The sequence below is a fragment of the Protopterus annectens genome, chromosome 3.part0, assembly GCF_019279795.1.
Source record: "Protopterus annectens isolate FY-2018-M chromosome 3.part0, PAN1.0, whole genome shotgun sequence".
In the NCBI taxonomy this organism is placed as follows: domain Eukaryota; kingdom Metazoa; phylum Chordata; order Ceratodontiformes; family Protopteridae; genus Protopterus; species Protopterus annectens.
This window is the reverse complement of record NC_056731.1, coordinates 38724936-38740547: the sequence shown is the minus strand read 5'-3', so window position 1 is coordinate 38740547 and position 15612 is coordinate 38724936. Positions and strand designations below refer to the sequence as shown.

Genomic DNA, 15612 nt, shown 5'->3' with positions numbered 1-15612 from the left:
CCCATTATAGAGTACAATGCCCCTTTTGGTATGTACCTCACAAGACATCTACAACAACTGAAAAGGCCACAGAAATACCTCACAAAGAGGATTACCAGCCTCAAACAGATGCCCTACGCAGACCGTCTCAAAAACTCCAGCTTTACTCCATCGCATATCGCCTGCTCAGAGGTGATCTCTGCCTAACATACAAAGCTATGTCAAACCTAGAGCTGCTGGACATGCTTCACTTAAAGAAATCCCAATCCCTCCGAGCTATACGCTCTAGGGACCTAAACCTTGTCACCACAATAAACAGAACATGCTGGAGGGATAGATTCCTGTCCCAGAGACTTCCCATACTCTGGAATGAACTACCTATCTATATCAAACAAAGCTCCTCATTAGCACTCTTCAAGAAAAATCTTGATGATTGGATGGAAATAGGAAATTCACCCCGGGATCACCTCTGTGGCTCTGCTCGAAAGTGGCACAGGAAAATAATTTTCTTGGGTGGCAAAAGCCAGGGTACCTTTTTGACTGGACTTGTATAGGCCCCAGGGCAGATAGCCTAGTACCTACCTATGAACTTATGAACCATAGAGTAAACCATTCCCATCCCCACCAGGGGTGTTAACCTCCTTGATATTCTCCTAACTGCACCCCCTTCTTTACTACCCTTGATACCTGATATTACTACCTCCTTCATCAGATCAGATCACCTAGTTGTTGTCTTCACTGTTAATACAAACCTCCTCACCCATACCATCCCTACAGTATTTCAGAATTATTCTAACTGCAACTTATTGCTACATACTGATATCCTGTGCAATCATAGCTGGTATATTCTACCAAACAAATTCATGATGCCACCATTGCCTCAGCATACTTTTCAAAGTTGTTCTCCATTATGATTAGATGGATCAAACAGGTTGTTATCATATGCTACAAGAATAGTGTTAAATTGAAAAGTAAGTCAGAACAGACGAAATCCTGTATAAAGAAAACATTCAGAACTCTTTGTAAAAAAAAAAGTCCAGATCTTCACTCTAAGAGTGATCTAAAAGCATTAAGAAAACCCTCAGGCAAACAATTAGGGGGTCACAGCCACTTATTAACTTAAGTTAGCCAGCAATACCACTTCAACCCCCCCCCCCACCTCCACATCTATGTCTCACCACTCAAATTTCTCCTTTGATTGTCCCATCTGTTTTCTGTCAGGTGTTTAACAGGGCAGACTAATGAAACTGCCGACAGTCTTATCCATTTACTGCTAGACAGATTCCACATCCTGGCACCAGAAACAGATCTATGGCAGACAACAATCCCTTCCAAGATAGGAGACTGAAAAATAAATAATAGGCACCAAGCATATGGAAATAATACAATAGAGTATGAAGAACTTGTCACTTTGTAAATACCTTGCCAAAAGACAAGCAGCAGGTGTCACTGAATTTGTTATTAAGCTATCTAGCATTCAGAGTGCAGTAAAGAGATGAAAAAAGGGTAAAGAGTAATATGGTTTGCATTACAGGTGTTATGGATTACAGATTATATTGAACATTGTGTAGTAGTCAGAATGATGAAAACTAGGCCTGTTTTCAATCATGACAGGTGGAACAGCAGTCTGTATACCCTAGACATGGACCTGCAACCAGATCTGTCAATGGAGTTCATAAAATTAGTAATTAAAATGCTGCACCAATAGTCCCAGCCAACCATTTATTAACTTAAAAATAATAAAAATACTGCACCAGTAGTCCCAGCCAAATGTCTGGTGGGGACTGCATTTTTAGTATTTTTAAGTTTACATAGTACGCTGTTTTGTGGTTTATTTTATCGAGTTTATAAAATTAGTAATGATCATCAGTCTTATGTCACATTAGCCATGTTGCCCATGTTCATACATTATGAGGCATTCAGAATAAGTGAGTTACTAGGAGTCCAGGGGAATGGTAGCATATAGCCATTATAATTAAAAGATATGTCTTTCTGAAACCACAGTAGGTAATAGCTAAGTTAGATGTTAGAAAATGAGATCTGCTTCAGAACGTACAGCAAGTCTTTCTCAGAAGACACAAATGGAAATGGTCTGCTCCATTTGCTGTAGCATCACTTTGAAAGAGATCTCAGTGGAATCAAGGGATGAGGATCCAGTCTTTGTAAAAGTGAATGAGGAAAAAGCTGTATCCCTAAATATTTGAATCTGTCATAATGAAAGCAGTAAAATTTACAAGCAATAATCCATATCCGTTCTCTACTTATTCATTTGGAAGAAGTGGGGCCATGGATTTGACCAAGGTCTGGACCTAAGAGGGAAGTGGAGAGATGATCACACAGAGTACATGTTCTATGTATATAATATCAAAAGTAAAACATGGAAAAAGAAGAGTATTGGGAGAAAAGGAGAGACACATGAAGGAAGGAGGCAAGAAGATAGACACAAAATGGCAGGATAGCATCTTAAGGACATTGACAGGCTTAACAACTTGAGGTAATGAACTTTATTCACTGTTTTTAAGAATGCTGGTTTGTATGGACCATGTATACTCTGTATGCACCAAGAAAAAACATGGCGCATACTGGAAGTCATCAGTTAGGTATTCATTGGCACAGAATTCAGTGCATGAGATGGGTGCAGCTAGTCATAGCAAGCCTCTTCAGGACCAGTTCACAAGAACAACCAAGTATGTTTTCACTGAGGGAGTAACATGGTATGTTTATTAAACAGTGTTAAATGGATGTTGAAAATGATTAATAGCATTAGATATCTGAAACACAATTTTCCATGTTTGTAAGTAATGTGTTTGGAAGTGTTCCAGAAACCAGAAATATGAAGGATTTTTAAACAAGAGAATGAAAAGAGAAGCAGTGTTCATAGGGTTCAAAGGTTCATAGGTTTTAAGGTCCTAAGGTACTTTGATTTTGAGAATAGGGACCTATGGATGCACAGGCTGGGCAGGGTCAACTTGAGGAAAACAGATTTGGCCCTTTCTTTTAATTTCTCCAATTGCTATGCTTTCAAATACATTGAGAGAAATGCACCTCCATCATTACTAAGTCAGGATACATTTAAAGTTTGTGAAATTAGTATTGCTTCAAATTTTTTATATTTGTCAATAATAAACTTCTCAGCAGCAGCAATATATCCAGACTTTCCTACTTCTGCAAATCATATGGAGTCACCTATACTGGTAGCATATTTAAGTATGCTTGTTAATTATTTGTATTAGTCCTATTGCTCTTACTGCTCTTAGAACTACCTACATGCTTGCATTGCACATCACTCTCGCTTTGGCTTGTATACCTTGATGCTTCATGCCTTTAGGTATCTCAGTATGTGGCAGCCAATGATTGCTAGAGCTATCTGTTTCTATAATCAATGCTATTTTTATTTTTTGTTCAGCTACAGTATCTAGCTTTTTGCCTCTATTTTCTTAGGTGTTAATTTTGGATTATCCTATTTAATCAGTACTTCATAATTTTCAGTAATTCATTGTTGTTCATGTTTCCAATACTTCTCAGCTACCTGTATATTGTAGTATTTGCAGACTCCCCAGTGTATGATTCTTGTCACATTAATGTGTGTTTTTGTGCACAGATCTTTAACCATGAGTATATCACAGCTTACAAAAATATGTTAAGTGTTTTGAGTTCTGTACTACACAACCTACCTCCTATGAATATGTATAGAACTGGAATGGTTGATACATTTTGTGGCATGTGATATATCCCAAAGGCATATGGATACTTCCCAGGTTTAGAAATTGAAAGTCTGAAGGTTGTTTCAATGAAGTTATAATGAACTTGTATGCCCCCAGTGACTGGGGATGATAAGCACCATCCCAGTGGGTAACAAAGTGGATTATATTGGGGTTAGCATCCTGACTGTCAATACAAATGTAAAATATAATGGAGGCAGATGATGACTCCCTTTTCAGACAGTACAGTAATTCATGTAAAAGTAATAGGAATCTATTATTGTATATAGTAAAGAAATGACTGGAACAACTGGTGTTAGAAAAAGTGACAAAATTAATGACAAGTGAATTGGTGTAATTTCATAAAACATGTATATATTTGCCAAAAATAACTCTTGTCAAACTTTAATGAAGTACTGAGTTTACATACAGTGGAGGATATCCTTGGACAAATACATTCCCTTTAGCTATTCTCTGAGTTGTATAAAAGAACACCATCATGAAAACTGCAAGCAAATCCATCTGCTGCACAGCTGCCAACTGTGACGGAAGTATTATGCAAGAAGACACTACTAACTATGTTAGCTACTCATTCTGACTATACAATAAATGGCATTCTATGGCTATGCATTTTGGTTGATCCAAATCATATGAAGGCGTGTGACTGATACTGAAAAATAACAATAGTATCATAGGACTTCAATTTGAGAATCAAATCAATGTGCAAAGTCTAAGAATCAAAGTGTATCTTTGAAGTTCTAATCAGTGATGGCACCTTACTTCACCCCACTCATATAGCTAAAGTACACACCATAACACCTTGATCCTGAAACTGAGTTTATATATGAATCTGTATCACAGGATCTTGATTAATTCACCATGACACCACTGAACAATTAAATTAGCTGTTACAATACTAGTGGCATCATATTTACTGGTAAAATGTTAGTATTTAATGTGAGGAAAAATTACAAGATGGTAATGTAATTATTTACTACTCTATCCAAAATATGTGGAAATCTACTGCCATCTAACATGGACTGCAAAGAATAGCTATATCTGTCAGCTCTTGGAATACTGGAGAAAAAAATGTTCTGATTACTTTGGTACATGTCCATCTCACAGTACATTACCAGATATAACTTTAATTCATCACTACTCACCAGAGTTGGTGACTGTGGGTGGGAAAGCCCTGATCTCCCAGATGAAATGCTCCCTTGACGCATATATCCATACCCAAGGGAATGCCTCTGTTGGTATGCTCCAGGAAGAACTGGCACTACAGAAAATAAAGACAGTAATTACATTCCTCATAAAATAAATGAACATAAGAATGGACCAATACAATATGGCTGCTATTTCTTTTCATGTACAATTACTAGAAAACTGTAAAGCAAAAAAGGTATTTATATATATACATATATATATATATATATATATATATATATATATATATAATATATATATATATATATATATATATAATATATATGTAAAATATATATATATATATATATATATATATATATATGGTTCCCTATCAGTTGATCGAGTTTTCAGTAACTCGAAATTCATATGGTCAAGACCATATCATCGAGTTTTTGAAAACCCAAAGCTTTTTAAATGGAGATCGAGGTGTAGGGCAGATTGGGAAATTTACCTTTTTCCTCACTGTAGTGAAATCTCAGAGTTGATATATATGATTTGCAGGGTGTGTGGGGGTTGCAAGGGAGCTTGCCCCCCCCCCCTGCAAAAATGTAAAAAAAGATAGATTTTTGTGTTTTTTTGTGTTATTTTGATGTTTGAGTTTTTGGAAACTTGATCATATTTTCTCGACTGTATGAATTTCAAGTTTTGGAAAACTCAGTCATCTGACATAGACCTGTATATATATATATATATATATATATATATATATATATATATATATATATACATATATATATATATATATATATATATATAGATATATACACACACACACACACACACACACACACACACACACACACACACACACACACACACACACACACACATATATATTTATATATTTATATAGACTTCATTTTGTTTAGACTTCTCTTTCTGTGTAGTTATTTAACAAACTAAAAACTACAAACTCACTTGTAAAGTATGCGACTACATAAAAATTGGTGAGTAGCTCATCTCATTTAGATAGAAAAAAAACACAAATCTTTGTCTGCAGGACATATTTATGCTTTATAATATAAACCTTTGTGGTTTAATTTCCCTATCTTTAGTTGTAATATTACATTACTTTTACAACAAAAAAGAACATGCTTGAGGAATTGCAGCTGCATTTTAGAACTTTTTTATATTGTTCGAAACATATTAACTCTTGATAAACTCTAGTTTTGATGGCTTGTTTTACTGCCTTGTATTTAGGTCACTCAAGGTTTCAACAAAAGCATGCATATGGTTATTATCATTTCACAAATGAAAGCAAACAGATAAGTTATTTCAAGAAACAAACTGAGAGTCTAATAAAATTATGTTTACATTGCAGCCACCCTAAAATCCATTTATGAATGCAAAATAAATAATGATATATTAAAGATTAAGCATTTTTGAATACCAGAGTCTGTCTTTAGAAGAAACTTGTACTAGGATGAATCAAAGTAAAAAGCAACAATATTTCACCTCTGGATGAATCACAAATGGAAAGGATAAATGCTCTAGTCAAGTTACAACCTGAGGATGGCGTGGAGATCTGGTTTGCCAGGGTACAGAGGTAAGACTTTACTACAGGGTCTACCCAAATTGTATTCCCTGAACCCTTTGTCTGCAATGCAAACTGCATGACTACAGTAGTAAAATATATATAATATACACTGCCTGTTACATCATTCCATTCATAGTTTTTTTCTTAAGTTACAGGGATTGCGGTGGTGGTCTGGTGATGGTGGTGCAGAGGAAGGTGTTGTAGCAGCAAGTTGAAATATTGTGGCTATTATTCCTGCCAGTTCTTGCAACTACACTTCAATTCATTTCTTAGAGTTGGTATGTGAGTTAAAGTAAAGAGCAGTCATTTGTTTCTTTGATCATTTGGGCTGGGACAAGGTATACAGATATGTGAAACCAGCAATCTGAAGTTTATTACTGGGCCTATGTTATTCTTTCATTTTCCTCATAGTCTAACATCAGAGGGGTATACAGATGGGTACATGGGATAAGGAAGCAGACTGTCTTTAAAATCAGAAGGGCTAGCCAATGCGTGGATTGATATTTCTTAATGGGGAAGTCATGCATCTACAAACAACATGCTGAAATATATTATAGTGTAATTTTTCAATTGTTTCACTGTTAAATCTCAGAAGGGTACACAGAAGATGGCGTATTTTGTAGTTATGAGTAAGCTGGCATGATGCAGTGGGATCAATGCTGAATGATTTGATGTGACATGTCAGTGGTATTATATGTGCCTGTGAGAAGCTAGTTTAAGTATATATTGTGGTTATTGACCTTTTTTCACTTGTATCACAATCAGTACTCAGAGGTGTACACATAATATAAATAATTTTTTAATACTGTTTGTTGTGAGGGTGGTGGTTGCTATGCTACGTTTCTCAATTTCTTCACTTTCCCACAACTAAACCTAATAGGTATATAAAAAGGAAGACTATCTTTTTGGTGTGGCTTATAAAGGGATTACAATGTGTGTTCTATGAGCAACTAGCTTAAATACATTACTATGGCCGTCAATTCTTTCTTTATTCTCATAATCAAATCTCAGCGGTATACATAGAAGATAGGTATCCCTTGGAGTATGGGTGAGGAGACATGCTGATTGTGACAGAACAAGACATTTGCATGATCCTAGTTGATTGATTTGATAATGCTTTTCTTAGAAGAAGTATGTGTCTCTCATTAGCCAGTTATTAATTGCTTTGATTTCCTCACAATTGGATCTATGAGGTAGTTATTAATCTTTTACTTTTCTCACAATTCAACTTTAGAAATATATACACAAGGTAGTTATGATTTTGATATGGCTTGTGGGATCACTATGTCTTATTATCAACTAAATAAAATATATTACTGTGGTCATTAACTCTTTCCCCATGAGTCTACACAAAAGGTGGCAATCTTTTTAATAACATTTACAAGGGAGTAGTATATTTTGTTTGTGAACAATTGCTAGAAATGTGTTACTGTGGTCATTAATTATTTCACTTTCCAAACAGTCAGACCTTATTTGTAGAGAGAAGGTGGCTATCTTTTTTGATGTGGTTTATCAGGTGAGCAGTATCCAAACAGCTGTGGTCATTGATTATTTCTCTTTCTCTTTTTTCACAACTGGCTGTCAGTGGTGGTTATAGAAGTGACTGAAAGAGGCTATTTTTATGTGGTTTATCAGCAGGGAAGTGTATGTGTTTATGAACAGCCAGTTAAAATACACTACTGTGGCCATTACATTTTTCAATTTTCTCACAATCAAGATTCAGTGATGTACTAACAAAGTGATTAGCTACTTTTGATGAGGGGGTTAATGTGAGGAAGCATGCTGTCTGTGAAAGCTAAGGTCATTTACATGACCACTGTTGAATGCTTTGATATATTTTCTCAGGGTCAATATATGTTTGTTAGTTGAAATACATTATTATTGTCATTATTTCAATGTGTTGTACTCCCTACCATCTATTTGGTTTTTGCTCTTGCTCTTGGAGTAGCCCTCTATGGCCTACTTTCTAGAGCCCTCCCCCACCCCATGGCTTACTTTCTAGGTTGTACTTTCCTTTCTTCAAATTCCTGGATTTGTGATTGATCTGCTTATCTATCTTTTATTCTTTCTTTCTGTCTCTCTGTCTGCCTTTGTCTCTACTATTGTTTTTGCCTCCTCTTATAATAATTTTAAGGGGATGTGGAGAGATGCTATATATACTGAGAATTAGCACTCATATGACTATTGTGCTGACAGAATACCAATTTGCTTTTGTTATTGTTATATGCTGTCCTACAGGACTGATGTGCTCAAGGAGAATTTTATTCTTACATTATTTTTCACACTGTCAGTACTGCTTTGCTGAGAGAACGGGCTGTAGACATTCTTTTGTTACTCAACCACTGAAGGAGCTCCTGCAATGAGGAAAGTGGAATACCTTTACTATTGTGTCACTGTAGAGACTGCTATGCTGAGAGAAAAGAAGAGAAGAGAATATGCCATATGCGACTGAGACATTACCATCAACACTGTATCAAGGGATTGGGCATGTTTATGTGAATGTGACACTGTATTGGTGGATGTGCTGAGTGGAGGAGTGTTGCACTTACCATCCGTAGTGTTGGCAGGACTACCTTGTTGAGAGGAGTGTTTCAGATAAGCTTACATTTCAGATATGTTGTTGAGTCTGCTATTTTGAAGACAAGAATATATACCCAATGGTTAATGTTTAGGAAATGGAACCCATGAGCTCTGAAGTTAGACCACTTGGGTGAGGTACTGTTGTCCTAATGAAAGACTATTGTAAAAATACTGCATAAATCACGCCATCACCAGTGATTATTGTTATTATGCTTTAATTCATTCTGAATGTATTTTATTAAGTGACTTTTATGGAATATGTACAAGAGCACATTAAAAACAACCATTTGTAGTATTTTAAGAAATGCTATGATATTTGTTGTAATGTTTCAAGTTTCATTTAATTATAGTTAAATGCTGTTGAAAATCAGACTGGAAATAAATATAATGTTATGCAGCAATGTTATGTATATACTATATTTGTCAACATTTGCCATGTGCAAAGTCTAGACAGGGTGTATAAGAATAAGTGCATGGAATTGTGTGTGTCATGTGACTGCATGTGAACCAATTCTTGAACTTGAATGTCTGTGTGAAATGTATGCATCAAATAGTACACAAATAAAAGAGCTTTAGCATAACAGCCAAGTGTGGTAGGTATATGTTTGTGTGTGTGTGTGTTTGTGCACCCATGAAATGCAATTATATGTATTATAAGTGGATTGTTTTGATAGTCTGTGTATAACTGCTTGCAGACATTTTTTGTTTTGTTCAGTAATCAGAATGAGATTTATGTTACTAGACAGCATTGTTCACAGCCTTAGGTGAGCTGTGGTGGTTGGTGCTATTCTGTACGGCATTATGTTACAGGAATTGTTGAAGACATCATGATATGATGCTTTACTGGCTGGGTTGGAGTTATGTTATAATAATTGTTGAATACAGTATCATATGATGTTTCAGTGTCTGGATTTCCGTCCAGCAGGTTGTAATATATTTTATCAGAGTAAGGCTCAGAGGTTGGTTGGTCCAATAACAGGATTCATGCTACATACAATATTACAGAAGTACTGATGAGTTTGATTTGGGGCAGTTTGGGAATATGCTTACTCTTACTCTCATACTGCTGAGACTGTTGTGTTGAGGGAAGGGTTGGAGTATGCCTATGTTATATTATTTGGATGATGTGCTGTGAGACAATGTACATATGTTTGCAGACATTGTCAAGACTTGCATATAAGGGAGGAGTGTGAGTATACTTATATATCAGAGATCTGACAGGCCTGTTCTGGTAATTGGAATGACTATACTTTTTGCTGAGAGGCACTTATCTGTATCCACTGATGAGGCATATATGAAAGAGATCTGAATAACTATGGTACGTTGTGCTTACTAGCCTCCATTACACATACTGTCCAGCACTGGTGAACAGTCCTTTTACTAAGTGAAATCATGCTCAATGAATTATGGGTAATATCAGTGATGCTGCTGTCCTTTATTATTTATAACACTGACTCGTCTTTTTTTAGGGCTGCTGTTTGCTATTATTTCAACGAAATATGGGGTGTAGAGGCTTATTTCCTTGGGTACAGTTTCTAGCATCTCATTTGCATTTCTGAAATGCACCTGAAACCATTCCACACAAAAAAATGATACATTCTAAGAACTGTCATGGGTGAAATGGAAGCAGCAGGGGCAAATTTCTATCTATGAGAACAGACACAGAGGACAAAAGTAAACTGTGTGGCCAGAAAAAATGATGGTTAATATAGAGTATCATAGGAGTCAGCCCACCTGTGATGAAGTTCTAGGCATACATGTGTCTTCTCCCTAAAAACATGCAACTGGGTTAATACACAAATAAGTGCAAAAAGGGCTTAGCAAGATTGAAGGAATGGCCTAAATATGACAGCTTTAATTTGGTGCAAAACAGTTGCAAAGCAATGTTTCTCAGTTACATGAAAGAAGTACAATGATGGAGGGGAAGAGCAACAACCACAAGTGGATGACTCCCTAAATTTTCTGCTAGGAAAAAATTATTATCCATGACAGCAGTAAAAGTGATGAATGCTTTCAATGACAGCTTGTGTAAAGACTGCAAGTGTTTAATATTTAACAACGTTCCCAGAAAATAGCACTATATAAACTGAATATAAACTAAAGTTGTGTAGGAGTACACAATGTAAATAGAATATACAATTTTAGTTATCATTTGACCTGTGGTCTTCTTCAGCTCAAATTTGAATTAAGGGAAGACAAAGTCAGAGAGAGGAGGTTGGAGAAAAACAAAAGGGTAATAATGGGTGACACAGAGCATAATGCCTGCAAAGAGCAGAAATCTGACCTATTCAACACTGATCAGCAAGAAATTAGAAAGGTGAGACTGTAATCACTAGGAAATAGCCATTTGTGCCAGCTCACCTATTGTTTGAGGAGAGGGATTTTTCATTAAATGACTCAAAGTTCTCAGTTTAGAGTCTTTTCCATTCACATGTGCACCCATAATGCACATTGGATTCTTGTGGAGACACAGCGGGTACAGCCTACCAATAGCACCTTCTGTAGCGGTTAAGATGTTGTCATACCAGCACACCTTGATCTCATCTCCACTCACTTTTCTGATTGATTACACTGAGTTTTCTCTGTATGTAGGACACCACCAATCTATATAGGTAAACTGGACAGGTGCCAAGGAAAGTCACAATAGAAGACTAGGCAGGGGCAATGGGACATGGCAGATGGCAAACAGCCAAGGTGAGAATCAAAATAAAATCCGAAAAAAAAAATGAGTCTCACTTTCAAAACTGCATATAATATGAACCTGTTCACTGCTATATGGCTGTTATTACTTCTGTAAATATAAGTGCTGATTTTTAAAATAGGGTTTTGGGGTCATCAGGATACAATTTTGTATACTGAAGGGGAGCTCATTGTGTTGCTTACATTTAGTTACCTTTAGGGAAAACATTAACTTAGGCTCTTGTTGGAGTCATCCACTATCTCCGGGATTCATAAAGCTTGCGCCAGGTGCAGGCGTAGTGTCGGCATTCTAACACCAAATATGGCCACCAAGCGATCCAGGTATGAGTTGTTCCCACGTGCACTACCTGTGTACGCTACGCCTGCACACCTCCCGGGCTCTGTATGCTAATTACCCCATGTGCAGCAGTGTAGCATGCAAATGAAGGTATGTAATGATCCAGGAAGTGGTGCAGGCATAGTGTAAGCATGCAGAAATGTAAACCGTAGAAAACGGTTTACATTTTTGCAAACATAAAATCGGAGCCATGACAGCCGACCAAACACATGGATTATATTGTTAATATATGCCAATTGCGAAATATATAGCCAGTGGCATAAAAAATGTACAAAATATAAAATTAACATTTAATATATATAGTCGCACTATCGCGACATGGAAGTGCAGGGCAGCGGCGCGCAGAGGGGATGGCAAGGAAAATATAAAAATATAGCATAAAACTGCAATATAACACATATCAAGATTTCCTCATAATAGTCAATGGCAGGCATGCTACACCATACTATGGCGCAGGGGTTGCTAAGGGGCTGTGACAGTGTTATGCGTGGTACCTAGGAATTAGTAGGCAATGCCATGCAAATGAGAGGAGCAATAGTGAATCACAGATTCCCCGCTGGTGTAAGGATGCACCTCACAGTGTAGCATTATAACACCTAGGTGTGCCCTTGAGATAAAGATGACATCAAAAGAGGGGTGTGTTGCCATTGCTGTAAGCACATTGGAGAATTGCTAAACCGGTTTGCCCCTAGCTAGGCAAAGTTGCAGGATAAGGGTGTGTTGAACTGGCCATAGCTTTGCTTAGCTGAGAGTACACAAGGTAACCGAGTATGCATGTGAACGGAGATGAAAACGTGCGTAAACCTGGTAAAATGATTTGCGCGGTGCGCACTACAGCTGAAACAAGAAGGATATAAGAAAGAAATAAGGAAATGCTGCAACAGGGAAACTGGGGTACAAATGACAAATTAACACCAAGGAGCCTACAGTGGGCCATTGACAACCACTAACAAGGCTGCAAGCAGCTACCTGGAGAACAGGAAACAGGAGGGGCTGTACTGCAAAGAAAACAGTAAAGTGTCAAAGCAGAACAAAGCCGATTTGCAGTATATCAGTTACAAGACACATTTTGCCATGACTGGGTAGGGAAAGTACAAAACAAGAAAGATGGCAGGTGGATACATGCCTGATAATGGAGGGGATCCAGGTTTAAAAGTGAATTAAAGGGCAACAGATTATTCAAGGTAGGCAAGTATAACTCCACAGTAAAGGCCCCACACTTGCAGTACTCATTGTAAAACCCATAATTAAGACACTCTGCAGCTGGAATAGCTCATACACACCCAATGACATCAGCAGCATCCATAGCACAATAGTATAAAGTGTGAAAGCACCTCGCACACATTTGTGTATTCCCATACACTCCGCACCAGTGGTGTATACAGACAGGGATCTTTTAGTATGTACATGTTAGGGGCTGCCATAGCTTTGATCCACCAGCATGTGTTGGAGACTGAAGGTGGTGTGGAGGATGATGCACATGACCATCTCAGGCACCAGAAGAGGAGGGGGGTGTTCAGACCCAGGGCAACCTATCAGGTGCTACATGATCTGGAGATAGAAGAGTGTTACAGGGTGGACAGGGAAATCCTACAGCAACTTGTGGAGTTGTGCCAGCCATGCCTCAGAGCCAGAACAAACAGAGGGGAACCCATCCCAGTGGATACGAAGGTATATGTAAGCCTGAGAATACTAGCTACAGATACCTTTCAAAGACCAACTGGGGATATCATGGGGATTTCACAGGCATCAGCATCCAGGGTACTACACCAGTTCCTGGATGCCATGTTAGAACATGCCAATGAGCACATATACTTCCCCCGAATACAGGAGGAGTTGGCCAGCAATACGCATCTCTTCCACTGCATGGCAGAATACCCTGAGGTACTGGGTGCAATAGATTGTACGCACATACACATCAAGTCACCACCCGGTGAGCAGGGTAGGCACTACATAAACCACAAGGGATACCCCTCCATCAACTGCCAGGTTGTGTGCAATGCCCAGGGCATTATCATGGATGTGTGTGCTGGCAGCCATGGAAGCTATCACGACTCCCACATCTGACATGCCTCACAGTTGTATCAGTTATTTGCCGGGTGGGCATCCCAAATGGCCACCTGATGGGGGATGCTGGCTATGCACTGGAACCGTGGATTCTGACTACCATCAGAAATGCACACACACACACCCATGCAGGAACACCATAATGAGGCACACGCACAAACCAGAATCATCATAGAGCATGTGTTTGGGATGCTGAAATCATGGTTCCATTGCGTGGACATATCTGGTGGAGCCTTGCACTACTCTCCAGGCACGTGTAACCACATCTTCATAGTATGTGCCATGTTACACGATATGATCCTCCAGAAACAGTTGCAGCAGGGACAGAATGGTGAAGGCCCTCACAGCCCACCAACATTGCCAAGGGCCACACAGCCACTGAAGTACTCAGACCATGAACACCCTGAGCCAGCCCCAGTAGGCAGACAGAGGCGTGCCCAGTATGCCCAAGCCTTGGCAAGAGGGAACGTATACCACACACACTGACAGTGTAGGCACCTAGGGACCGACACCTTTCGCCATCTGCACACACAGTAAAAATGGATGGCACACACACAAGTCTACCTGCAAATTGTCATGTATAGGCAGTCTACTGTGTGCATCCAACATAGGCAGCCCTCAACTATTGCACCCACAACTGCCATTGGCACAAGTTAAATCAACACCTGAACAGTAAATTAAGCTATCAGCATGTGCTGATACCATACGTATAGGTTCATAGGTAGGTACTTGGCCAACTACCAGAGGCCATTCATAAGCCTAGCCAAAATGTGTCAGCTTTTGCCACCCCATTGATTCATTAACTGTCCCTCTGTGGACAGAGCCAATGGCAGGAACCCATGGATGCATCTACTGTTCCCCATCCACTCTTCAAGGTTTCTCTTGCAGAGTGTTAGTGAGGGGCTCTGTGTAATGTCATTAGGGATGTTGTTCCAAAGTATGGGGAGTGTCTTTGACAGGAATCCATCCCTCCAGCATCTTCCAGTTATTGTTGTGGCAAGGTTCAGCTCACTACAGTGTGTGGCTCACTGTGACATGGATTCCCATAGGTGGAGCATATCCATTAAGCCTGAGTTCGACATGGCTGTGTTGGCCAGCAGAGATCATCACTGGGTAAATGAGATGCCACTGAGTAAAGCAGAAGTTTATTCAGTCTGGCTGCATAGGGCATATGTTTGAGGCTAGTAATCCCCTTGTTGAGGTACATTTGTGGACCTTCCAGCTGTTGGAAGTGTCTTCTGAGGTACAACCCAAATGGGTTATTATACCCTATGATGGGACTGACGAGTGATAAGTAAAGGGGCACTATAACCCCAGTATGTCTAGATGGGAACCCATTAGTAATCACATGGCCTACATAAAAGGATGTCCTAATGATATGATTGTCAAAGGGGAGATCACTATCTACCTTAGTCCCCAGATACCTCATTACCTCGTCTGTATTAAAGTGGCTGCCACTTATGTGTTAATATGTGGGTGCTTAGTATTCCACAATGGAATGC

General features: G+C 38.6%; 1 protein-coding gene across 3 annotated transcripts in view; it reads right to left on the bottom strand.

The window, feature by feature from the left end:
- LOC122796246 (nebulette-like) overlaps nucleotides 1-15612 on the bottom strand; it is a 1283698-nt gene that overhangs the window by 99113 nt on the left and 1168973 nt on the right. For all 3 annotated transcript variants that reach the window (XM_044064567.1, XM_044064568.1, XM_044064569.1), the window contains one exon: nucleotides 4844-4959. In XM_044064567.1, the coding sequence (XP_043920502.1) occupies nucleotides 4844-4959 (116 nt within the window). The remainder of the gene's footprint in view (nucleotides 1-4843; nucleotides 4960-15612) is intronic.